Consider the following 27,281-nt stretch of genomic DNA (forward strand, 5'->3'; position numbering starts at 1 on the left):
GTCCATTGGTAGAGGGAGAAGGGAAGTCGCAGCACCTTGAAACAAACTAAGTGGCTGTGGACATTAGCGACATAACATCTGTTACTTCTAAAGGGGAAGTGGCAACCTTAATGTGGTACAGCTGAGTCTTTGCAAATGACTTGAAAATAACAGGAGGACTTTCATAATTTTCTTGGGTTTGGGGCTAGTTTCTGTTGCTTACACAAATGCAAGTGTACCTATTAGATCTTCCTCATAGTAAGCTGTATTACCCTCTGTCTAGCTCTGAGAAATGCAGATATTTCATTTATTGATTGAGTGAGTTTAACAGCTTTGGGCTGATGTTTTTCCCATCTAGCTTCACAAGACAAGACTCTTTTATGGACTCTCTTCAACTCCCTTCCTGAATACTACTGGTCCCTTTCCTCCAGCCTCAAGATCCTCTCCCCAGATGTTGCTAGAGAAATCTTATCTCTAGTCTATCACTAATACATGAATTTTAATAGCTTATAGTAAACCACCACCAACATCGTTCTAGAGGGATTTAGGGCATACAGGTTCCTGCAGGGGGAATCAGTACCTAAAGGGCTTAAATAGGATACATGTATTGCCTTCTTGCAAGAAATCAACAAGAACACTGGCTAAATCCTGTAAATATGCTGATGTATTGGCCTTGTTATGAAAAACTGAGACCAGCGCTCATATCCCTATGGTTATCCTGGAGGAGAGACGATATATTCAGAGCAGTTGCTTGGGGAAACGCTCATCATACATTGCAGAGCTGCTGGAGGGCCCCAGGCGGTGATGTGGCTGGCAGTCCTCCGACAGTAACTTCATTCATTGTGATGGCTTCTGCTTTGGTACCAGCTGAACGTCTGACAGATTAATGCAAATAAAGGCATCGGGGCATTTATTAGCCCAACAACAACAACGAATAACTTGAGGCAAGATTCCCCAGCTGTTTACAACACGGGTTTTGCTGCCAGTCTCTGAGGGTGTGAAATAGCAGTGAAAGGACTCACTTTCAGCTGCAGCAGTAATTGTGGCAGAGGCTAAAATCTTTGAAGTGTTTCCTGTAAATTGAAAGCACAGCAATATTGGGTAACTGGGCATTGGTTAGTACTCTGCAAATAGCATTTTGTTGCAACCCGTGTTGCTGTTATTTACACACTTCTTATTTTTTATTTTGACTTGTAGCATTAGGTTTTGCTGTTGACTGTATTACTTTATGCACATGTGAGACAGACAACAGTGATAGAAAATGATCCAAATATTTATTTAACCATTTGCAGTACTAGTACAGTGAAAGTATTTCATGAATTGTTAACAGACAAGATAAACTTTAATAATTCTGGAGCAGAAGGTACCTGCTGCTGACCTACAGGGCTCTTTACCTGTATTTTTGTGGGGATTTGCTCTAAAAAAACTTTCCCACAATTGGTTTGACAACATTTTCTGATTATATCCTTGCTGCTGTCTGAGGAAGGTTCACGTCTCTGAGGGCTTGAGTGAATCTTCCACCTGAAAATAGGCTTGACCTAGCATTACAGATGAAAGGGAAGTATGAGAAAAAGGCCAAGAGGGTGGTAAAACCGCAGCAGAAACTGTCTTCACTAGCTGCTTGTGGGATCTTGCCATCCCTGGGTCATCCTGCAGAGGCATTCACTTACACCTTGGCTCCTTGGGATTGTAGGGTAGAAATCTCTTCAGTTTAGAAAGGTGGGAAGGCTGCGATATGAAACCAGACTCCTGCTGTGCCGAAGTGCTTTGGTGTTAACACTGGTATTGGTGATGTTTTGGCCTCTTAGCTGCAAAGAGATGATGGCAATTGCCCTGTCCCAGTTCTTCCCTATGCCATTTCTGCACCCAGCTGGTGCTGAGGAAAATTCCACCTGAATTTTTTCAGCACTCTCAGTCATATAAAGAGAAAACAGTATAGAGACCCTGGACTTTTTCATGGTTCACTCTAACTCACAGGCATGTAAAATGGCAAAATCAGTGTAAGAATCACCTGCACTTTGTTTCAGAGTTACTTGACCAAAGATGTCTCTGCAGTCCACTTGTTCTGAAGGCCATGAAAGTCACGGTCAATGGTATTTTTGCATTTTCTGGTCTTAACACCTGTCCTGCTTTCAGCTGGGGCAGAGTTAATTTTCTTCATAGTAGCTGGTATGGTGCTCTGTTTTGGATTTAGGATTAGAAAAATGTTGATACCACGCTGATGTTTTGATTGTTGCAGAGCAGTGCTTACACAGAGCCAAGGACATCTTGGCTTTTCAAACTGCCCTGCCAGCGAGGAGGCTGGGGCTGCCCAAGTTGCTGAGAGGGGACACAGCTGGGACAGCTGGCCCAAACTGGACAGAGGGATATCCTGTACCATGTGGCATCACGGGCAGCAATAAAACTGGGGGAGTTGTCAGGGAGGACTGCTTGCTCAACCACTCTTGGGGACTGGCTGGGCATCAGTCAGTGGGTAGTGAGCAGTTGCATTGTGCGTCACTTGTTTTGTGCATTCTTTTATTATTATTATCAATATTTCTCTTCTTTTTCTGACCCCTTAAACTATTTTTATCTCCAACCCACAAGTTTTGACTTTTTTTTTTTTTTTTCTGATTCTCTCCCCCATCCCACTGAGGGGGAGCGAGCAAACAGCTGTGTGGTGCTTAGCTGCCTGCCGGGTTAAACCACAACACTACTAATTGACCTACATATGTTTTTTAAGAAGTCCAAAACAAAATCAACCAATGAGTTATTTGTAGGGCACTTTGCTTTGTGAACTGCTTTTATTATTACGAAGTGTCTGTTCCAAGGGAGAGAGATGGTCTGACTCCCCGCCTTGGCTGACCTTCCTGCCCTCCCTCTACCATAGTGCTCAGTGAGGTGTGTGGGTGTTGGGGATGGGAGCAAGTGTTGTTCTTTTTTCCCCATTCCCCTCATTTCTGAACAATGCAAATGAAATGCAGGGCTAAATGCAGATGTGTTTTACGAGGCAAAAGTGCAGAATTTGACTCACACAGGCTGCTATGCTAGAACAGAGCAGCTCATAAACCTCCTTCACTGTAGAATTTAAAAAGTTAAATGTGGGGAGAAAATCCTACAGAAGCTGTCCATCTAGGCAATTCAGAGCTGCAGCCTTGGTCTCTTTGCAGTGACAGGGAAGGTGGCAGCTGGATCACATTATGCGTGATGCATAGCACGCACTGCACCCCGTGCTTCTCCCTGCACTTGTAGGTGGGCCCGAGCACTTGCAAAAGCACCAGGAAGCCTGAGGGAACTGGAGGTTCTCAAGAAACTTGCAGAGCTGGGGAGCAGGAAGGAGTGGGCGAGTGAAGGTGCAGCAGCAGCAACTGGTACAAGAGGATGAATGGGGATAAATCGCTGGTAGCTGAGCGGGCAGAGATACTCACATTAGTCAGACAGAGGAGTACCAGTGGAAAAGGAGGGCTGGAGTTAGCAGATGTTCAGAACACAACTGGAAAGCGTTTGTAAGCTTTCAGCAATTCTTTCACAACTTCTCCACTCTCCTGCTATTAATTTCTGCTTATCTGGGCTGGCTTGTGTGTTGTGAATGTAAATGAGCGCAGTGGCTTGCTGGGGTCTCTGTGAAATGCAAAAATTAACGTGTGGTTCATGAGAAATGACTGCTCTGGTTTGCATCTGTGGAGCTGTCGCTGTTGTACACAGTCAGACACGAGGATCTTGATCCTGCGAGCTCTTATAACCATCAACATCTTAATAAATGCTACTAACTTCCTTTGAGCATTTATACGTGTGTGTTTGAGGTGCGAGAGCTTACACCTGGCTATGAGTTCTACAAACAACAGCAAAAACAAGCAAACAAAACCCACTGCAAGATGGAAAAAATAACAACAGTCACCATTAGTTTATTAAGAATACCCAAATTAGAGCAGGATTTTGTGACAAAGTGCCATAATTAGTCACTTGCTTGTTCAAAAGTATCTTGTGTTTGACAGGCAGCTTTTTGGCTGTTTTTCTGTTTCTAATTTGGTTTAACCCACCATTTGAGGACTGAAGTGCAGAAAGTCCCCACCCAGCCGAGAAAGTCTTGCAAGGCTGAAAAGAGGAAGGCCTATTTTGCAACCGGGGTGGTTTTCCCCCGGGACATGCATGATGGTGAACAGGCAGAGTAGCATTCTTATCGTAGGTGAAAACTTATGAAAACTTGGATTTCCTTTCCATGTTTGCAATTTTGCAAGTGTTTACCAGGGAAGGAAGGAGGGCGAGATGAGTCCTAGAGAATACCAAGGTCTCAGATGTATTACCTGGATGTGAACAGGTGCCTTGCACCCTCCAGAACCACCGTCCAGTTTCCAGAATTAAGATGGGACCAGTGGAAACTGGAGCTGCCCAGCACCCCTGAGGATCAGGGTCTTTAAGCGTGAGACAAACTCCAGTGGCCTGCAAACCAAGGACACTGATGAATGCATTAACATCTTAGTTCAGACGACTACATGTGGAAGACAAAATATTGTGTAAGAACCTTACCTCTTCTAGAGTCAGCTCTACAGAAGAGGCCGCGCTAGGACTGAAGGCTCCTGTAAAAGGACGGCCTTAGAGGGAGAGCCACTTGTGGTGTTCAGACCCCACTGGAAGGGAGGGTGCTTCTGGAGGGGGCCCCGAGACCTCCACGAGCATGGGCAGCAGCAGAGCTCTGCTCATTTACTTCAGCAGCCAGCAAGTCAGGAACTTGGTAAAGGTGGGGGAAGAGTTTTGGGGTGGGAATCGATCCTTGTCAGTGAAACATGGAGCTCTGTCAAGTCCGGCCTTCTCCCACTGGCTGCCATCCCCATCCTCCCTGGCACTGCTCCCCTCAGCTGTCCACTGGCACAACCCTGACATGTCCCTGCCTTCCAGAAAACCTCGCTGGTGCTTCACATTAAGGTCAGGGTGGCAGGCAGCGTTGCCCACAGTGCAGAATACCATGTGCAGCTCCCCAAGCAACGCTGAGAAGCCAACCTTTGTTTCCAGGACAGGCCCCTGGGAGTCAGCAGCGTGACAGCAGAAAGAATCTGTTGATTGTGAGAGCTACCCCTGCCACTGCCCCCATGGCAGAAAATCCCCAAACACACGGAAGGAGGAAATTTTCAGCAAGGGGCCCGGCCTATAGCAGCGATCTATTTCCAAGCAGTGTCATTGGGACACCAAACAGGATCGTCTGTAGGCTCACCTGTAGCCTGCTGCCCTGGAAGCAGTGGTGTTGTCACAGCCATGATCATCTAAGAGTGGCATGTCTCAAGCGGCTCACAGAAATGCCACCTATGTGGGGAATGTCTGTAGACCAGGCAAGCATTTGGAAGGAGGGCTTTACTCCATTAGCGAGAAGACAGCAGCGTTGAAAACAACACCACTGACATCCCTCCATGCTTTGCTGAAGAGCAAGGAGGACTTGATCTAGTTTCTTTCATAAGTTTGTGTTTCAGTGCTATCTGTCTCACTCACATATCCTAGATTTAAAAAAAAAAAAAACAACTTCATATTTCATATTCAGACCACGATTCATAATGCACGTCTCATATTTCAGCAGTATTTAATAAAACAAACCTTTGAAAGAAACTGAGAAGCTCTTGCTTGCTCTTTTACATGTTTTAGGAAGACAGTGGTTTATCGATAAGCACACAATTCCTTTTTTCTGGCCAACAGTCCCTGGTATAAACGTGCAGCAGGTCAGGGAGTGTCATTAGAACTGGCTGTGAAAGGAAAGATCCCTGGAGTTGTAAGAACAAAGGTGACAATGTTTAGAAAATGAATAAGTGAAGTAAAATGCACCCCCTCCAAGAGTCTTCAAATGCTTAGGGTCTTAAATATGCTGTATTAGACCCCTTCTTCCTTCTTCTGTATCGATTAGACCCCAGACTTCCAGTTTGCTAGCTGACAGTGTGAAAATCTGATCATATGTCCATTAAAATCAAAGCCAAATATTTCAGTGCTCTCTGCAGGGGATGAGAGCCTTCCTATATTTCCATAGCAATTCCTTTTATTCCAGTGAAGAAGTTTATTTAATTCTGCTTAAGCTCTGTTCTGATTTAATAGGCATGCTTCAAACATTATTTGTGTGGATTTAAATATGGCCCCTTTGAGAATTGAAGAAAATAATTGAAAAATTCCTCACCAAGAGCTGATCTTTAGTTGTGTTTACCAGCTTCTGCCCTTCAGATGGTGATACAATTCATGTTATATAGGTAAGTTTTATATTAATAAATAAAAATGGTAAGCTGTCCTTCTAAAGTAGCATGAAGTGCTTGGATAACATTTAGAAATGGTATAAAGGGAGAACACATCCCATCTGGCAAGCTGGGGTGTAAAATATGCTACATACAACCAGAAGGTTACACAAACTCGTGTGAAGTTACAGAAGGAGGTCACCACTTTTTTTCTGCTGACTGCAGGAACCTGTCAGCAAGGTCTAGTGTTGTGTAGGAGCTACCATAGGGCTTGGCAGAGGAGTTTGAAAGGCAGTAAGCAGGTGACAGGGCTGAACTGGGCTGAAATAAAATGTCTGTTTCAAGGTGTGTTGTTTTTTTTTTTTCTTCTTTTCCTGCAGCTGGTATTTAAAGTGTCTTGGTTCCTTTTTTTTTTTTTTTTTTTTAATAACCTGTTACCTGCACTGTACATACAGAAGCACTGTGCTTTGTATGGGTTTCCTGCACACGTGCAAGCTTTATTCATGTCTCTTCCAGCTACTGTTCCCATGCCATGGTATTTACTTTCTCAAACCTATCTCACTACAGTCAAAGAGGAGCAGCTGAACAATAGGGCCAACAGCCCTGTGTGCATTTTAAAATGCTTCGCGAAAGACCCATTAAACCATTCAGTGAGGAGTCCTTTCAGCCTTGAAGTCAGAAATTTAGAGATGTGAAACTGAAACAGTTCGGAGCAGCTGAGCGGTGGCCCACAGGCAGAGCGGAGGACTTGGTTTGGCACCGGCCTCATGGTCCCCGCTGCAGCTGGGCGATGGTGGCAGTGGTGCTCTGACATCCAGGTGGTTCCTTTTCACTTCTCTGCTTCCCTAAAGAGAAATGGCTGCTTTCCAGCTGCCCATGCTATCTCTTGGACGAGGCATTTAGGCTTGTACCTAAGCCTGAGAGATGCTGGTGTGCAAAGCAGATTTCCTGTTCTAAGGTCCAGTTTTTCCTACACACCTTTCCCTAAGTCTTCCCTCATTCCAGAGACTCCCTGTAGCCAGGATAAGCTGTCTCTTAATAGCAAGGATTATGCCAGAACGCCTTATAGTTTAATAGCATTAAGCTTTCTCTGTGTGAATTGGTTCCCAAATGCGTATGTCTGCCTTGAACCTTCAGCAGTCATTATGAATAACAGGAGGATAAAGACAGTTGAGGGGAATTCCCCTCACACAGATGAAGAATAAATTCTTGCTAAATCGCCAGCGTGTTGGGGGGTGGGTGGGCAGGCAGTGCAAACTTTCTTAAAGTAAAACGTGACTTCTACTCTACCACAGCGCCAGAATAATTCCAAAGAAGCAAAGGGATATGCATTTGTGTAACTGGGATTAGAAGCCGGGCTGCTCTTCCCACAGAAAGATCCAGTCTCTAGGCTTTGTATTGAATGAACGACTGCCACGTATTTGGGAGTTAGAAATTTTCCTTGTTAAAGATGAAGTGTACTCCTCGTGGGTCAGCTTCCGAGTTACTGATGCTCTGCTTGTTGAGCGTGTCAGCTAGGCCCTCCGGTCCACACAGAAAAACACCTATTCTGGAACTGTGAAGAAAATGAAAACATGGTCAGGAACTAAATATAGAGCAGCTGGATGTTGTTTGTGCATATCAACCTTATGTTCTGTAGCTGCAAGTCGTTTTTTTCTCAGTGACAGAACTTAAAAGAGAACAGCATGTCTCCCCTTTAAAACTTATAACCCCTTCAAACTTGTAAGGCATCTACTACTGCTTCTAAAGCAGATGATGGGCTACATCTCAGCTCAGCAGAAGTCAGTGAAGACAGTTCTATGGACCTCAGTGGAATAAATAAAGTGAAGCCTCAGAGTTTATGACACAAATTGTTGAAAGGAACTGTTCTATTTTTTTCCTACAAATTTTGGGTGCTCAGCCAAAGGCCATCAATATTTAGTTTTATTTATTTATTTACTTATTTATAGGTAGAAAGCATTACTATTTGAGGTATTTAGAGGTCAAATGACTTTCCTATCTACTTCAGCTAGGAAGTTGTGATATGTGTTTTCTAAAACATTGCTAGTAATTGCATACTGCATGAAGTACCTCACCAAACATGGATGATTTTTTTTTTTTTTTAAGCTGTAGGTTAAAACAATTTGGTCAAGACTCCAGGTCATGTCTCCAGGTCTGAAACCAGATTAGAAGATACTTGGAGATTGTTTTTTAAATACTCTAAAATACTCTCCTCAAACATTATTGGTCAAAGGAACAAGATTGTGCTATTATGACGTTCAGACAGAGGACTATCAGTACAGGTTTACCCTGGATGCTGCCTTGCAATGGTTTTGAACTCGTTTTCCCAGTTAGGTCTTCCATACAAGGTTTTCTGCTTAAGGCCTGTAATCACATCCTTCTCTTCTTCATGATGCACTACAAAATGAGTGGCCTGTGGGAAAGGAAAGACAAAGGACAGCAGCATGTCAATATGCACTGAATTATTTGCAAACCAAGAACATTCCTGAAGAATTTATGGTGTTTAGGAAGGAAAGTTACATGGGTATAGTCCTGACTAGTAGTGTCCATCTCCCTCTTTTCCCCTGATTGGTTTATCTCAAGACTTAAAGCCATAAAGCGTTGAACACTGAAATGACATTTCTTTTGGAATGAACTGTTTTAGTCCAAGAACTGTAATCAGTACATAAGGTAGTGATATTTTTTGCAGTGTTTTTACCTGAGATTCATCCCAGCCTGTAAGGTAGATGTTATAGCTGAGAAACTCCGCGTTATTTCTCTCCTGCATTTGAGTTTCCAGAGACTGCAAGAGGTCAGCAAACCATTCAAAGGCATGAGTGTCCCTGCAAAGCCAGTAAAAATAGATCTGGAAGAGACAAGAGTAAACTGTCAGGGGACATAGTCCTTTAGGTTTCCGGGTTTCTGTCTGCTGACTGAATGAGGATTTCAGAGTTCTTGTAGAAATTTTCCTGACCAGTTCAGCTAATGGGTAGGTAGTACTGAAGCTATTCAGGAGTTGTGACACTGGGAGGGTTGTGAAGCAGAATGAGTGACTGCAAGAACAAAGAAACATCTTTCTATTTGTCTTTCACTACTGGGTTACATTTGTAGTTCAGGATGTTTCCCTAGTTGTAAAACAGCTTGTTAGGATGTAAAACAATGACCTGGAGGTAGATTCTCCCTGTCCGCTGGGGGGGAAGTTAAATTAAAGCAGGTAACGAAATCAGATCTGTCCTCTGGATATGCCCATAACTGTGGAGTGTGGCCCCACATCTCTGCACAGGGACTTTCCAGGGGCAGAAGGCAAGAAGAGGATGGCAGCAGGGTGCTTCCACTGTCAGAGTTGCTCTCTTTGTTGTTAGGGAAGGCACACAATGTTTGCATGTGCTGGGGAAGTATGGCATGTCTTTTTGTATCTAGCATGGCTTGAATGGCACTTCCACCACAGGTGGAAATCCCCAAATCCCCAGGACCACAGCCAGGATTTGTGTATAGGACTTTGCTTCTAGGGTTTTTTTCTTTTTTTTTTCTTTTTTTTTTTTTTTTTCTTTTTCCATCCTTTTGCTTCCCTACCTGCTCTTCTTGTGAGACAACTGGGCTCTTCTTTCAGGATTTATGCATGTTTGGAGCCAGATCCCTTTTCTGGGCCTGTCTCGATTTGGGCTGTCAGCCCTCCAACAACTACATGAGTTCTGGGAAATTTCTGTGACAAAGAGGACACGTACCTTCTTAAGTTTTAGGTTGGTCGCATCGTGGCAGTATTTGTACCAGACAGACTTGAGCACGGATGCAAATGGTGTGACCCCTATCCCAGCTCCAACAAGCATAACAGTTTCATAACTGAACACGTCCTCACTGGCGGTTCCAAAGGGGCCGTCCACAGCTATCCTGAAATCAAAAGTACTCTTAAGAAATCAATAGTGAATATTTGTTAGCACCATTTAAAGTAACAGTAGAAAGGTAAAGTATTTGTCTGTTAAAATGCATGTTTGGGCTGATTTCTAGAAAGTAGGAGAAAAGGTGGATTTGATCATAGGAGGGAACTGGAAGGAGCAGTCCAAGGTCAGCATCTGTGATGGAAGTAGTTAATGACTGCATCGCAGGTGCCACCAAACTGGCTGAGTACAATTTAAAGTGTTTAAGATTTTGGTTGGCTTTGTGGTAGAGTCTCTCTGTACATACTTGGGCAACTTCCAGGCCTCCTGGAATTCTTGCTTGTCACATCCGCAGGCATTGAACAAGCCCTCTGTCCAGTCCCCCACAATACGGACATGAATACTGAAGTAATCCTCTTCTGGGGCAGAGGTTAGAGTGAATGGATGCCATTCCAGTTTAGACACTGCTGGACATTTGACAAAAATATATTGTCCGACCTCCATCTTGAAACCCTTCTTCATCATCTGGAGCTCAATCGTCTTGAAAGGATGAATCACCACCTACAGCCAGAGGGACAAGGGGAAAAAAAAAAGACAAAAGGAAAAGGCTGTCTTCCCTGATCACTGGTTTTATCTGTCCTTCATCATCCTTTCCTATGAAGGCAAGGAAGGCAGGTGAAACTTTGTTCCTAGTAAACTGGGAGTGAGAAGCAATGCCTGACAGCCAGGTGAAACACTGCAGAAGATGCTGAATTGTTGGCTGAGGTACCTTTTTCACACTGCACGTGCAGTCACTCCAAAAGGGATAGGTCACACTGGCACATCTTGTGACACATCACCAGATCTGTGTATGCACATTGCTAATTCTAGGTGCACCTTACACAGTGGCACAGTGTTAATGAAACTGGGTGTATGTATCAACAAAGAGCTATCATAAAGGTAGGGAATTAGACAGATAGTACCACTGGAAACTGAAGTTTTCATGTTATACCTGGGTGGGAACTATAGTTGTGCCTATTGTACCTATATTTAGCCAAGAAGTAACAGTAGGAATATTCTAGAAGCAAGGCGAGTATTTCAGTCACTGCAATTTTTTAATCCCAAAGTTGTTTGCCAATGTTATTTTCAATTTTTAGAAGAGAATCAGGTCTCTCTGTTTATTAATGTAGGTATCAATAATAGCACTCAGCATTGTGGAAGAAGCTTCCGGCCAACAAGGAACCAAGTAGGCACAATAGACATATGATGCAGAAATAGAGAGATTTTGGTAAAGTTACTAGAAAGCATGCTAGAGTACAGGAGCCTTCCAATATGTCAGCATGGTGCCAGGAACAGCAGAGGCATCTACTATGATCCCCCAGATCCTGCTATGACTTGAACGGGGTAGGTCCATGAGATGCAACACACTGCCCGTGAAGAAATTATGTTGGGAAAGGCCAGGGGAGTTTTTGTATTTCTGAGTTTGATGCCACGATAATTTGCCTATCATACTTTCAGAATCAGCATTAACAGCTCTGCAACACACCATGGGGACCTACCACCTAAGCTTAATGTTAGCTTTGGCTGTGCAAAATAGGACCCCCTAGCTCTCCTACTCAGAAGACATTTGTTCTGCTGAAAAATCAGAATTCCTAAATATCCAGGTAGTTTTGAAAAGAAAGATTTGTTATCCTAAATTACTCTTTATGCCATGAAGTATTTACATTGGTGAGCATTTCGCTAGATCTGAAGAAAATTAATTCTCTAAGACTCAGTCCTGTGCCTTAGCTAACTTCTTCCTGCACTCTTTTAAAGAGCATCCTGGGGACAACTATCCTTGGATGTTAGAGGTTAGTATTATTTTTGCGTGTTAGCAGCCAGGACACACCTGAGAGGTCTTTAATTGACCACATTGTCTAATTTGTAGGGACTGCTGGCTTCGCTGCACCGTCTGGAAAAATTGGTAACGTTTTGCCCAGTGTTAAGCATACCATCAACACATACCTTTGTGATAACAACCTTCTGCTGTGACCTCCAAAACCGCACCAACCTCTCACAGAGGTACAAAAACATGGGACCTACTACCCACTTCCATGTCTGTTAACAGAATAAAATGAGAAGTCAGATCATGAAGATGGCAATTGACATTACACTGAGTTCTGGAAGTGCTATTAACAGGAGTTAATTTAAGTTACTTATCAACCAGAGAAGGGAAGCCTTAAAATATATGACACCTTCAAAATAGCTTCTGCTCAGAGAAAGAATTTCTTTCTTTGTTGAGAATTGCAGTTGGATTTTTAATGGATACAATAGTTACAGCAATGCACTTTCCTATGGGTGATTTTGTCTATACCTTAAAACTAAGGTAGGTAGGTGTAATGAGGAATACAACTCTCAATGTGTTACTGACTCAGGTCTGTATTACTGCAGGGAAGTTTTCTGTTAACAGCTCTGTCTGAAACATAAATGAAAGCCAGCCTGGTTAGTCAGTAAGAGCTGAAGTTTCAGCTCTTGATGTCTGGAGACAATCATTTTCTGTTAATGATCATTGATCCATTAATAATATGAAACTATTATGCGGATTATAGCACTTTTTAGGAACTGCCACAAGCTGCAAAATACATTTCGTAAACACATTTTACGTAAAGTAAGCCGCTTTCTGAAGTGACTGTATACATTATTTAACAAAAAGTGAACTCTAAACATTTTTGATTGACTTTACACTCAGAACAATTGTTCTTACCATAGGAGGATTCCCTGAAAACTGGGGGATTGGGCAAGCTCCTTTTTTCCCCCACTCACTGAAGTTCTTATAGCAAGTCTCTGGTTCATGTACAGCCAGACTTTCATCAGTCTGTCCACGTACAATACGCCTGAAAAAAAATTGCAAAACATTAAGGGAATGAAATGTAAATGAACTTATTGTCATGAACTGTCACTTATTATTATTCTGTTTACGTACTAATCTATTTCCATGAAGTTATGGACTTCTGCAGTGCTGGTGTTCCTTTTGATTCAGTTCTATTTCTCTGACCAACCCACAAAATTCCTATTAAAATGATAATAATGAGGAGGAAAATTTGTGGGGGAAAATACCAACAACAAGATCAGATGAGGAACTAAGGGGTATGTTCATTATCATTTCCAGTACATGGTCACAATAGGAAAACTTCATTCTTTTCAAAGCAATCCTACTTTTTCCTTCAATAAGAAAAACCAAACAGGGATTGGGCTCAATAATCAGCTTCCTAGTGAAATAATCAGTTTCCTAGTGATCAGTGCAGAAATTATTACTGTTATTTAGCTTAGAAATCATAGAGAACCCATTCCAAAGTACCTCCTTTGATACTTTCTCTCTCTTTAAAGCTGCACAGTAGATGTTCAGTTGGTGTGAATGGGCACAGGTTCCTCTGGCTCAGTGGAGCTACGCCAGCCTGCCAGCCAAACCAGTTGATGTCAGTTGATGATCCTGACTCTATATTTCAGCTTGTGTTTTGGTTTGGTTTGTATTGGTTGTTTGTTTTATTATAGAGAAGCCTGATTGCTCCAGTTCTAGCTTTCTAGTAGCAGAGCTGGTGCTGGAAGAAAATTTCAGTCTTGAGGACGAAAAACATACTCAGAACTTGTTCGCCATTTCCTGCCTCTGTGTGGAGTTCTACCAGCCTCTGGGCCACGTGAGAGTCCCCAGAATGACAGTAATTAGTAGGATGATGGTGATAGCAAAGAAATGAAGATTTAGATCTGATGACTTTCCCTGGAAATGGTCTGATTCTGATTGGCTTCGTGCCAATATGATCCTGTTGATATTTTCTTTCCATGACTTCTCTTTCTGCATTTCAAGATTGGTTTCCTTGAACTGAACTGTGTTTCTGATGTTTCAATGAAATTTGGTATCTAAGTTAAATGCGTATCTGTCTTTAAGTGACAAAAGTATCAGAGGATTATTGAAGTGCCTGTGCACTATCTTGAAAGTTAAAAGATTTCAACGCTGATAGATACTACTATCAAATCGCTTCCTCATTAAGGGTTTCGTTGTCATCCTGCCTGAAAAATAAAGGGAAAGAATGACACTGTCCTAGGAGCATCACGAGTTGCAGTTTGCAGGATCACCAGTTGCAAGTCACTTCCCCACTAGTGACAACGGCTTCAGCGGAGCCGCCCTCTGGGGTGATTTACAGGAACAGGAGGAGCCCATTTTCCGCCTGTTTTCTGACAACCCTCACCCCCATCACTTAAGGGAAAGAGTGGGCCTGGTGGCTTTTGCCCTGCCCTATAATCCACTCAGAGTTTGACAATGCTGGGAGCTTGTACAAGAAAAGGGAAACAATTATTTTCACTTACTGTGCAGTGTAGATGCTCTTCCAGTACTGAAATTAAGCGTTCAGTAATATAGCCTTATCATTACTTCTTTTTCTGCTACAAGTTTTACTTTAACTTCCAAGGCAGGGTGATCTGAATCTCTGTACTCTTTCCTCTTTACATTTACTACAACAGGAGGATTTGGACTTTTGTCTGTGACGTAACTCGCGCACAGAATATCGGTGATGGAAAAATGCTTTAACAGCTTGTAACAGACAAGAATTTGCCCCCTTCATTCCATTAACTATATTTGCTTCAGTTTTCTGTATATACACGCATATACGTATGTACATATACCTATGTATGACACAGTCTTTTCTTTTGAGATACGATGACATCTATGCCTCTTTCAAACATACAACTTTGAGAGTGTCAGATCATACTTATTTTATAACATCTGTCTTTACACATCTAAGATTCCTTCCCTGAACATAAAAAGACCATCTAATATTTTTTCAGTATAGTATCATTTTCTCTAAACTCGAAATGTCTTTTGCTTTTAAGGCAAAATAGGATGGAGCTATCTTTGCCTGAAAGTGATCTAACACCTATCCTGCATACCACTAACGGCCACTCTGAGTTCACTGCCAGAAATCATTCTTCCATCTACAGATAATAATATTCCTGTATTTCTCTCCTCCCAAAGTCTAGCTGAATCTCTCTGACAACACGTCAACCTCTACTGCTGCCCAAACTCTGTCTTTTCAGTACTATGTTATTAAAATGATGAAGATATAGTCCACATCCAAGTAACCAAAAAGTCAGCTTTTATGAAATATATGCTACTCACTGACTGCTAGAAAGAGAAATGCTTGCTTTCTGACAGCATTGTGTAGTAGCTGTTGACAAGTCTGGACATTTTGTTGGTAATTATAATGTGTTTGCTGAAGGAAACATGACCCATTTGTTCTTTTCCTTCAATGTTTTACTCAAACATTCTTCTTGTTTTGGAAGTTTAAATGGACTATCGTTGCTGGTGATCCTCCTCTGCCTTCTATTTTTGCTGTTCCTGTTGTAGTCTCATTTCTGTCGTCTTTTTTTTTTTTTTTTTTTTTTTTCTAGCACTGCTGGACTAAGAGGAAGTGTTGTTGAATAGTCATTTTGGTTGGGCATTTTTAAAGGACGCTTTCTAGTGCTCTGAATCCTTAGCTATTTTTAAGGTAATAACACCTAGAATTTCATTGTAAATGGATAAAATGGATAAAATAGCATAATTATCAACTATGAAATGTGGCTTGGAAGATTTAGCTTTTTTTTTTTTTTCTCTTTATGCATCAGTTCTGTAGTTTTAAAAAATGAAACTAAAGTTCATTTTTCTAAGCAGTTAAATTGCTTATGCGTAGTCCTAAAATTGTTTCAATAGGCTATTCAGATAATTCAGAAGGTATGGAATGAACTTTCCAACTGAATGTTGGAAAAGAAAATGTTTGGCATTTAAAAGTTACAAAAACTTACAGCTACCTGTATTTGAGCTGCAACAGCTAAAAATCTATTATGAAATGCTGTTGATACTAAAAGCCCCAAAAGTCATCCAAGTCTGAAAGATAAATGCATGTTGTTGTAGTTATCATTTATTCCACAAAATCCTAGGCCTTATGTTATTACTATTCCTTTTAGGACACAAAGATAAAATACAAATTAGAAACCAGAACCCTGGGAAAGAGCTTTCCAGTTTAAGTATCAGAAAGAGTTGGTTATCAGTGAACTGATAGGCTTGACTTTCATAAGCCTCATGCATGTGAATAACTTGTTGCTTGTATCTGAGGGCCTATTGGCCTCAGAACCCATATTGGTGCATCATTACCATAAAACTAACCGCTGTTTAGTGACTTAAGTCTCTATATACATCTGTGGGTAGAGAACTTTAAGCTAAAATATAGTAGTTATCATGTATTGTGCGATAAATGAGAATACTCACCCAGCACCATGGATGACAAGGCCAATAAAGAAGATGACAAAGAGATGATGTGTGTACCAAAATACTTCAAAATATGACCTTCTGATGGTTTTGGTGGACGACGTGATGATTAGTATGAGGGCCAAAGTGATGATAACACCAGTGAGACCAGCCAAGTATGTGAAAGCCACATATAAGCCCCCCGTGGGATTCTGTAAAATAATTGAACACATTGGTCTAAGGACAAGGCTGCATCAAAGCTGAGCCAGCTGAACCACCAGTCTGTCTCCCTTGCCAAACTCTTTATCTTGTTGCAAATCTTTAAGTCATTTTCTATGAATTTGCCAACAATGTTTTGAAAACCCACTCCATTTTTGTTTTACTGCGAATGTACTCTTACTAAAGTAAGTGGAAGTGGAGATGAACGATTTTCCACATATTAGCACACCAAGGATTGTTTCTTACTCTGCCACTGCTCAGCACTAGGGGCTTGGGGAAAAACAAGATTTTTGAGCAACTCTGTTTCTAGAGCTGAGGTCCTACATCCATATTTAGGAAGCTAAATTAAAGTTCTCATTTTCAGTAGTGTTGTGCAGCTGTGGTTCTCAAAACTTATGTCAGACTCTTGGTGCTTCTGAGGAACTTTTGCTTTGATTTCTGTCTGCCTAATGAGAAGATTTCTTTATGGGGCATTTGTTTTTATGAAACGGTTTGAAGCTAATGTGAAAACCTCACGTGAAAAGATATAAAGTATTACCAAAAGTCAGCCACGTTATTATTGACCAACATAAGGGAATTAATTACAAAAGACTGTCCTGCAAGATGGTTCAAATGCAGATTGTGCACTCCAGAAATAGGAAATCTACTGGGATATTCTTGCATGATTATCTAGATGAATGGAATAATGATTCTTCACAGCCTGATGTCACTTACCGGAATAGTTTGCCTAAAAAAATTGACATAGCTTTCTTCTGGCTTATCACCAAGTTTCGAGAGTACAGATGCGAGAGTGTTTTTTTGCTCAACACGTGCTTGCACACTCCACTCCACATTGAATAAGTGTGCAATGGTGTGAATTGCTAGGAGTGACAGGAAACAAATAATTAGGGTTAAGCACAGGGTAAGTACTCAGTGTTTTGGGGTAACATTTGGGTGAACACTGTAATGTTTCTCAACAGCAGCTTAGAACCTTTGCCACTCTCACCCTCTTCATCACAATTTCAGATCACTGATGTGTGTTATTGCTAAAGTTTCACCATCTGAAGTTTACACCTTTTACTGGGTAGAGGAAGGAAAGAGGTAAAGGGAAAAAAAATCTAGAACATCTTTGTTCAACAAAGGTTTTCAGCAATTCAAGTTGAAGAGCAGTGCCCTAATTTTATACTTGGGATGGCTTAAGTTATCTGTCAGGATCATACAGAAACTATGTAGAAGAGTGAAGCAGTGAATCTGGATCTCTTTGGTGTCAGATTTTTTAGGGCTTCTTTGCCCTAACAAAGCTTCTTTGCTTTGTTTGGCTAGCAGTTATTAGAAAGTTTTTGCTGGGCTGGACTTGTCCATAAACTAGTTCACCTGAAGTATTTCACATTATTTTCACAGTGTGTTATTGCAGGGGTAAGCTATACAACACTTCTCGAATATTTTCCACTTTTATATAACTGGATATTTACTCACATGCAAATCAGGGCCTGAGTGGCCTTACATAAACTGAATTGCCCCATTCCTTTCCTGTGAAGTGGTGAGCTCAAGTAATCTACTGATGTTACTACTGTTCTAAGATACATGATTTGTTAGATACTTGAATTGAGAAGTGACAAATTTGTTGGGGGTGGAAAAAAAACAAAAACCAAAAAACTTTAGTTTACCTGATAAGAGATAAAACATGAAAATAATTCAACAGCCTGCCCTAGTTTTTACAATGCTTTCTTTAATTATTTCTATTATTTTTTCAGATGTGCCAGCCAATTTATAAGCCTAAACAAAAAAATTGCTAAAGTACCAGGTTCTCAAGGCTTTGCTAAATACTCTTTATTAATCAGTGTCATGAATTCTGCTAACAGTGCAACAGAAAGGTATCATTTCTTACTTATCTTTTGCTCTCTGCCAGTTGTAGATTAATGACTGAAAACTGTTCTAAGCCTTGATACATGCTGACTCCTTTAGGTTAATGAAATCAGCTCTCTGCCCATATCCATAAGAACTTGAATCCCACCTGAATTTTGCCTAAAATGAAAAAGAAAGTAATAAACAAAGAAACATTTGAGTACCAACCAGTATGAAGGGCGATCATCCATGCCACCATTTTGTGAAAAGTGAGGTTCCTGTCCAGCTGTCGTCTGACACGGGTAGAGCAGCACTTTGGGGTTGAAGAAAAAAAGTATTTGTGGACTACTTGTGATGCCTTTGCATATTTATTTAAATGCAGGGAAAACAAAAAAGTGAACAAAAAATGGAGGCCCTAAGCATAACAATTGGTCACATTGGTGGTAAAGAATATTTAGGAATTCAGAATTCCTAAATATAAACAAAAATATATCACTCCATACTTAGAATATAATCATAATATTATATTTTAATATGTCCCATTGAAACAAAGTATATGATAATGAGAAAAAAATAACATGCAGTATGGCAAGAATATATGCCTTATCTGTGTTAAATTTAAGTTACATGTTATAAATGGACGGGATCATCACACTCTGCCATGCTAGGACAAGGTGACTGTTTTGGTAGGGATTCAGGTTGCCAGCTAGCATCAGAATCCTGTTGTGGTTCACACTGGAGAAATGGACTGCAAAACCATAACTGTCATCTCAGAGAACTTCCACTCCAAACGCAGCAGGCACTTATGTTCCTAAGTGATTCCTTCCCCAAAACACTGGGTGTACTTGGCAGACATTCATTTGCAAATTGTCACTAGTGTTATCCAAAGGGAAACAGGAAAAAAAAACCTCTCTGCTAATACAAGCTGAAGAACTTGGTTCTTAAGAAAAACAGAATGGTATTTTCATTAACGATTATGACAGGTGCCTAAGAGACCCTATCTAAATTGCGCTGTAGTCCGTGGCTGTTCTCCTATACATTGAAGTTCTTGTAAACCTAGCATTGTTGCCTCCACGCAGTAGAAAGCATAAATATCCTGTGTTGTGTCCTTATATTGCTTTTGCTAACTGCCAAAAGTAACAAAACACTAAGCAAGCTAAAACATTATATGCCTTGAAGCCATATAAATGTTTCACACAAGAAATTAAGAGAGATCAAAATTTTCTTCCAAGTGCTTGCTGAACATTAACTTTGTAGACAGCCAGGTAAAGTATCTTCCCATGTAACAGGGTGGATCTGATCATTCCAGATCATTGTTTTGTTTTGTTTCATTTTGTTTTGTTTTCCAGCTGTGACTTTGATTAAAAGGCAAACTTTAACACTACTACAATGACTTCAGCAGACTATAACAACAGCCAGAATAAATTTCACCTTCTCTGCATCATGTGCCTTGAGATATAATTAAAAAGCTTGTAGAATAAAGAGTAGTACAGCATGGAAGTGCCCATCCTGCTTTTCTGCCTTGCAAAAAGCAGGTAGGAACACTAGATCTTGCTGTTTAAGAGTTTAAGACCAAGCGATGGCAAAATGCTGTAGTGAAGTTCGGTAGTGAGGCTCATTAACAAAAGCAATGAATACAGCAAGAAAGGGCATGTAAAGACAACACAGCTGTTCTTTCAATTAATAATAAACAACTTTGTGGTGTATCATTTCTGGGTGGCAGAATGTAAAGGGCAGGAGTTTCCATCACATTCCTATTGAGCAATTCACCCTCTGCCTAACCCCAATGGCATTGCTACTGGAAAGGCCGCTGCCCCTTCAGTAAGTAACATGACATTTAAAAATCCTGATTTTCTTAAGAGATCCTCAGAGGTTTTACTTCCAGAGCATAGCTAATTAGACAAAAGAGTAGAACAAGCACAAATAGCTGCACCACTGCACCATGGCCACCAAAGTCCTGTCCCTACCAGTGGGACACTAAGCTGTGCATGTTTTGCTTAAGGTATACAATTCCTTCCTTCCTGAGGTAATACAACACATTGCTACATTGCTATAGATATATTGTATAAAATTGATTTATGTCTATAAATACATTGTATATGTAATATATAAATAAACAAATGTAAAAAAAAGGCTATTGAGATTTATTGAATCAAGCAACAGAAGTTAAAGAAACTCCAAACAGTCTTAAAATCCTATTTTATGTCCCTCCCTCATGTCCTTATTCATCCTCAGAGTCCTGAGCTTCCTCACACAGCCTGGTGCTGTCAGCTGCAGGCAGGCAGCAGAAATGAAGCTGTAGATCTCTACATGGTTCAGACTTGCAAACTGGCTAAAAGATGAGCAATTCAGGACAAGAAGCTTTAAGACCCAGTTGCAGTACAATTCTCAACCCTTGGAATCAGTTTTTAGCATTCCAGTAATGTTTCTGAAAATGTCTTCAGCTCTTTCATTGATTTGAGCTCAGAAGACTTCTTCCCAACCTGCTTACAACCCAACTTTGGACAGCATTGGAAATACAATTTAGGAGCTTAATGTGGCAGAAACAGTTCACTTTTTCATCCACACTGATTGTCAAACCATATGTACTGGATGAGTGTACAGTGTGGGTTGTCTCTGATTATTTTCTCACGTGTTCCCTCAGCTGACAAGGGTCATCCATTTTGTATTAATAAGGTTTGCAACTTGTAGATGCTTTTGGAGGCCTAATCATCATAGCTGTGGAATGGGAGCCTTTTCTAGTATGCCTGAATAAAATCATTTAATCTTTCTGTCTGCATTATTTCTGCTGTAATAGAGATCTAGGTTTCAGTAATGTGATACAGTCAGTGCTATCAGAGGAAGCCACTCCAGATATCACCTAGAATTGGTTGTCCTTTTTCTTAGTGGTGGTTCCTTGGTGCTGTGCATAACGTGTGTATTTGGGAGCTAGAAATGGTCAAAAGGCTAGTGAACTATTTTATCCTGAGATAGAAATGCAATGCAGAAAAGAAAGAATGTAACTTATGAACCACTTGAAAAGTCCCATTCTAAGTCTGTGAAAGGATACGTTTGCTGTAAGAACTGAACATGCACAGACAGAAGACATGGGTTAATTTCTCCTACTATAAATGGGCATTGAATCATTGACAAATGAGGCAAATATGTGTAAGCATCACCAGTGGTGTCTGGCAGACAGAACAGGGCCCTTGCATCCAAGGCAGCATGATGCCCAGAAGGCAACAAAAAAGGGAAGAAGTCTAAGTCAAGGCTAAGTACCTCAACAGAGCTCTAGGCATGCCATTGGCATAGAGACCTCAGTCTTTCTCATAGCAAAACTTTGGCCTTCTCTACTTCTTCATAAAGGACATCCCCAAATAACAGTGTACATGGGGAACTTGGACTGTCACTTGGGTGTATTTGCAAGGCTACTTGGGTTATTATCTTTCATAAATTTTGAAATTCTTTCTTCATCTTACCGCACTTGATCCTCTGAGGAAGGAGAGCAAGTTTCGACATACTGGCAGCAGAATCAGCATGCAGTTGAAATTCAGACAAGCTGCAGGAGCCCTTGCCAGAGCCAAGGCATGCTGTAATTGGAGAGATGCTATTATTAAATGAATTACCTAGGACATTATCCAGGAGACACATAAGCAAAGATTTCATTTATGTATTATATCACAAGTATTAATGAGTGTGAGATCTAGAGTTAATTAACAATGCTTGCATTTCAGAGTAGCCATGCTCTGGCCTAGTTAGGGGCACATATGCAGAAAGAAAACCTTCCTTCAGACAGACACTTTCCATGCCCAGTTTTGAAATAATATGGTTGTATGAAAAGCTCCCTCTCAGACCTGACAGTTCGTGGCCAAGCACAGATGCAACTCTAAGCCATCAGGAGAGTTTTCTGTCCCAGCGTTATAAAGAAAGAGGCCCTGTTGTGGTTTCAGTTGGCTGAGGGTTAGGACAGAGAGAAGGACAGCTAAAAAGGGAAGTGGTTGAGTGTTCCAAAAGACAATAGGACTGGATCAGGACTAGTCTTTCTTGTAATTAACATTCATATCACAGAAGCTTTGTCTTGCTCATAAAGCTCATGTTATCTTCAGAAGGTTAATGTCTAAGGCTCCTGCTCTGACCTGTCCCTTGTGTGTGCACCTTTGTTGTCAGTAAAGAGAGTCTAGGGAAATTCATTGCCCCGTCTTTTAGGCATGTGTTCCCTAGATGTTGATCTTCACATCCTGAATAATTTCAAATTTCGACTAAGACAGTTTGGAAGGAGGGGTTAGTGACCATATTAATACAAAAACACTGAAGGGAAGAGAAAGATAGTGTGTGCTCTCCTTGCATTGACTGGGACCCTTTCAAGTTTCAGATCACAGTAAGAGTAACTTGGGATTACACTGAGTTATCCACATACAGATCTGTGCCCTGATAACAAAAGGCAGAATTTGATCCATAGATCTGAACCCTGCATGATCTGAAATCCTGCATGAGCAGGATTTCCTGCTTGGTAGAATTAAACCATTGATTTGCAGAGCTTCTACAAAAGGATGTGTACTGTAATTTGAAGATGAGAGTGATTTTTGAGTCTGTGATCAGGCTTTTAAACTATATGAACAAATGAATCTTCTCTATTGGCCATGACCCTTTGTAGCTTTGGAAACACCTTCACAGTAAGACACCTAATGTTGCATCAACCAGTTAGGTTATATTGAATAGCCCATGGTCCAGGAGCACGTGGCTGCTTGAATACTATTCACACGCTTGATGAATTATGATTTCTTTTCAGAGCTGATAACTATGTAAAATATTCAGGCAATGAAAAAGGGAAAATGGTTGCACAATAGTTCCAATGGCAATATTTTATTCACCTTCTGCTAAATAAAGCGGCAACAACACGCTTAGTTTAATTATCAGGAGAATAATAGTTACCTGGAAACACCTTTAGAATGAGATATCTCTATTTTGCATACCAGCTTTCTATTCAGAAGCACTGGATGTCTGTCTGCATAAAGTTATCTGTTTATGTGTGAATTTAACTCCTACATGAACCTGCTGCTCCAGCAACTTGATCCTGTTTCAGTCACAAAAAAAATAGGGAAAAATGCTATGTCTATGCTCAGTCTATGACAAGATAATGTATGTTTTGTACTTACACCAAGGAGTTCTCTGGTGTAGAAGAATTTTCGTGGGACGTCATATGCAAGATAGAACCACCAAAAGAGGAAGACATTTAACCCCAGCCACACAAGCTGAAAGAGAAACAAAGAGGAAACTTTACAGTTTGTTGTTACAGATCATATAGCTGAATTTACACAGTTCAAAAAATCTTCAATTAGTTCATTGTGCTTCTATTTGCAGAGTTAGGTGTGCTGCAGGTGGAAATGGGAGCACAGGAGTGGCAATAAACCAAACCACAGATGTTGGTAGCTGAAACTTTTGCATAGTCTAAAAGACTTACAGTTATGTAAGGACTGTCATGTTACAGGTGTCTAGCTAAGTCTGTGAGTCTAGATAAATCTCCAAACATCATGAAAAGTTCCAAATGGCAGTTTGCCTGAAAATGTCCTTCCCATGCTGCACAAGTCCAGGAAAGTGAAGGGATTTCCATCAGCATAAGGCAGGATATGGGAAATCCCCAAATCCTCATTATAGAATTAATCTAATCTCAGGATTAAATGCTCTTGAATACACATTTAAAGTGACAGCATGCCAGTCCCATGTACAGTAGCCTGACAGCGTGCCCAGGAGGCCAAGATGTTTGGTGTGATCCTAGATGGATTCTCACATTCCTTGGTGCTGACCCATACAGAACATGGACCCTCTGAAAAACACGGTGACACTCTGGCAACTTGTGCTGAGTGGTCAAGTTAGGGGCCATCCATGCTTTTCAGCTAGGGCCAATGAAGATTAAGCATGCTGGAGTTAAGGATGCTATGTGTCTGTTTTATAGAGGTAAATCAATACAGACTGTGGCTGTCCTGTTCCTATCAAGCACTGGACATCCCTGTAGCTAGTCAGTGTATAATAAAGCCATAGTGAATAATGCAGAATACTTTGGTAAGGAAAGTGAACTGTGTGTTCACTTAGTTGCTTTCTTTATTGGTGACTCCTTTAGTTTGTTTCCCTACTAGATAACCTTGTATACCCCTGAGACTAAAAAAGGAAATAAAAAAATCCTACTTAAACAACCTAATGGCCTCTTACTTAATTCTGTTAATATTTCAGTTCTGATGCAAAAAATATGCCCGAATTCACCTCTTGGTAGTTTCAACTTCCTCAAGTCACTGAGGGTGACAGCAAACGTAGTTACTCCTTTTCAAAGTACTAAAGTGCTAATGCTTTATTCCTAAACTAGAGATAAGCATCTACAATGTTGTACGTAAGTATCAAACATGCACGGCAGCAGCAATACATTTTTTGAACAAAGACATTCACATTTCAGTCACCACAAATATAGATTGTCTATGGCTTTTTTGCATTACTTTCACTATTTACATATACTAACCCCCCTTGGCAGAAATCCCATAAATGGCATTACATTTTTATTGTATATATTATGTAAAATAATATTATCATATCATATCATATCATATCATATCATATCATATCATATCATATCATATCATATCATATCTACACATATTAAATGTTATATATGCATAGCACTTGTATCACAATTATGTGGAAAAAAGTGAATGTTGAAATACTTTATCGTGCCTACATTTTCTTCAAGGAGGACTGCCTTGCCTTACTCTTCGGCTCTTTTAAATGGGAATGAGATTTCTGGTACTTTTAAATCTTGCTTGGAATGAATTTAACCTACTTCCACGGCTACTCCATGCAAGCTATATACAAACTCAGTTCAAATGCTAGTTGTCCTAACAAAGCATTCATGAATCTCTACTCTAAATTCTGGAATCTGACTCTAATATTAATTTTCTATCCTCAAGACACATCCACAGTGCTTTCAGTTACATCTACTTTTATTTACAAAAGTGCAAGAAAGGCTTGTTGTTGTGATTGCTTTCTATTTTTGAAGTGCACATGGTTTACAGTGATATGTAATGTTATTATTTTCCCTTAAGTCACTGTTGCATTCAAATAAAATAAATACTTCCATTTATTTCTAACAAATAAAATGACAGTTAACATAAGATCATTTCTAAATTGACAATAAAGCTGATAGCAATCAAGACACCAGCCAGGGCTCCTAAAACATCGTGTTCTTGAAGTGTGTCACTGCACTTGCTGCCCTAGTTTCAGAATAATCAGATAAATCATTCACTGACACAGTGAATGATTTCTGTAGAACTTTCTAATGGATACAAATCACAATAAAAATTGTACTTACAACAACAAAGATGGACAGTCCTTCATTCTCCACCCAGTTACCCATGATTGTCTGAGACGAGAGTGCACAACAGCCCCGCTCTTTCTGGGATAGTGTCTCTGTCTTCTCTCATAAGGAAGTGAGAGCAGAAGCTTGCAGCAACCTGTTTCCTTTCTCATTCATTTAGGAAATAAGTTAACCATTGAATCATATCCATAGTTCAATTTCAAACACGTTTCTACCCCTTTTTCATAGAACTTTTCATAACTCATACATATATAAACCATTGAAATACACTTTTCCTCATGATACAGAATTTGGATAAAATAAATAACGTAACTGGTGAGGTTTTATGCTGATAAAAATATTGCTACTTTATGTAACTTTTGCTGAAGTATAATACACAAAGCACAGAACAGTTATCTCCTCTCCAGTCTTGTCTTTTTTATCACCTCAGGTCTGAATTGCCATTCCTGCAGATCCCCTTTGATAAATTATCAATAGAATTATTTATCTTTCAGTAATTTAATGTTCACAGAAGCCTTCAAATGTAATCTAACACTCCTCTTGTCTGGGACATACATGCAAACCTTGCCACTTCCTCTTTGCTTGGGTCAAAAGCGAGGACGTGTCACTTGACAGTCTGTTTTTCATATTTGGTACTGTCACACAGTTCCAGTCCTGAGAATCCTGTCACTCTATCAGAAAGAAAAAAAGAAAAGGAAAAAAAAAGTAAGGTAAATATTTTTCTTCTGTGATTAGAGAGAAGAAATGGAAAATCATCCAAATGTATTTTAGAACTTGCAAGCCCATGGACATTTATCCCAAGTGTATTCATTTAAAAATGTATATATATGTTTGTGGGAAATTAATGATTCTGAATGTTTTGCCTCTGGTACCACAGTTCCCAAACCTACAATAAAGATGGCAAAAAGATAGACTGGAGGAGGCTTTGGGATTGAGAAAGCACATCTTTTGGCAAGGTACAGTCCCTAGAGAGGAGAAATCCCTTTACACATGCCTCATGCTCACTTTTTTCTCCAATTCCACCTGTTGCACCACAGAAATACAGATCTCCTCCCAAAGTGACTGACAGAAGTCTGATTTCCAAGGAGGTGAGATGCATGTATGGATGATGGTAATGCATTCTACAAAGATCTTTTTAAACATTAAAAGCTATGTTCTTCCCTTCCCTTCCCTTCCCTTCCCTTCCCTTCCCTTCCCTTCCCTTCCCTTCCCTTCCCTTCCCTTCCCTTCCCTTCCCTTCCCTTCCCTTCCCTTCCCTTCCCTTCCCTTCCCTTCCCTTCCCTTCCCTTCCCTTCCCTTCCCTTCCCTTCCCTTCCCTTCCCTTCCCTTCCCTTCCCTTCCCTTCCCTTCCCTTCCCTTCCCTTCCCTTCCCTTCCCTTCCCTTCCCTTCCCTTCCCTTCCCTTCCCTTCCCTTCCACGGAAGAGTTTGGCTTGTGATCTCCCTCTGCCAGAGCCATGCCATGTGGTTCTGCTTGCTCCCATCCTGCAGAACTTCATGGCTTCCCAGAAAGAAATTTTGGGAGAGCCTGGCGGGGCCTAGCACAATACTAACAGCTATAGAGAACAGGGCCATTTTCAGAGGCTTGATTCTGCTCCTACTGGAGTAAATAGAAAGCATCTTATCAAGCTTGTATAACTTAATTTCTTGG

At 40.7% G+C, this 27,281-nt stretch overlaps 1 protein-coding gene across 1 annotated transcript; it reads right to left on the minus strand.

Moving 5' to 3' along the window:
* Positions 1-5,510: 5,510 nt before the first annotated feature.
* On the minus strand, positions 5,511-25,785 carry CYBB (cytochrome b-245 beta chain). The gene is made up of 13 exons (XM_068686576.1): positions 25,627-25,785; positions 23,429-23,524; positions 21,752-21,862; positions 18,522-18,606; positions 17,184-17,329; positions 16,272-16,462; positions 12,738-12,867; positions 11,999-12,091; positions 10,323-10,576; positions 9,866-10,028; positions 8,860-9,006; positions 8,450-8,574; positions 5,511-7,716 (listed from the first exon to the last, which is right to left on the minus strand). Exons 1-13 carry the CDS (start codon positions 25,669-25,671, stop codon positions 7,590-7,592), a joined length of 1,713 nt encoding a protein of 570 aa, XP_068542677.1. The 5' UTR covers positions 25,672-25,785; the 3' UTR covers positions 5,511-7,589.
* Between the last annotated feature and the right edge of the window lie 1,496 nt (positions 25,786-27,281).

Source organism: Anas acuta, chromosome 1, assembly GCF_963932015.1.
Source record: "Anas acuta chromosome 1, bAnaAcu1.1, whole genome shotgun sequence".
Classification (NCBI taxonomy): domain Eukaryota; kingdom Metazoa; phylum Chordata; class Aves; order Anseriformes; family Anatidae; genus Anas; species Anas acuta.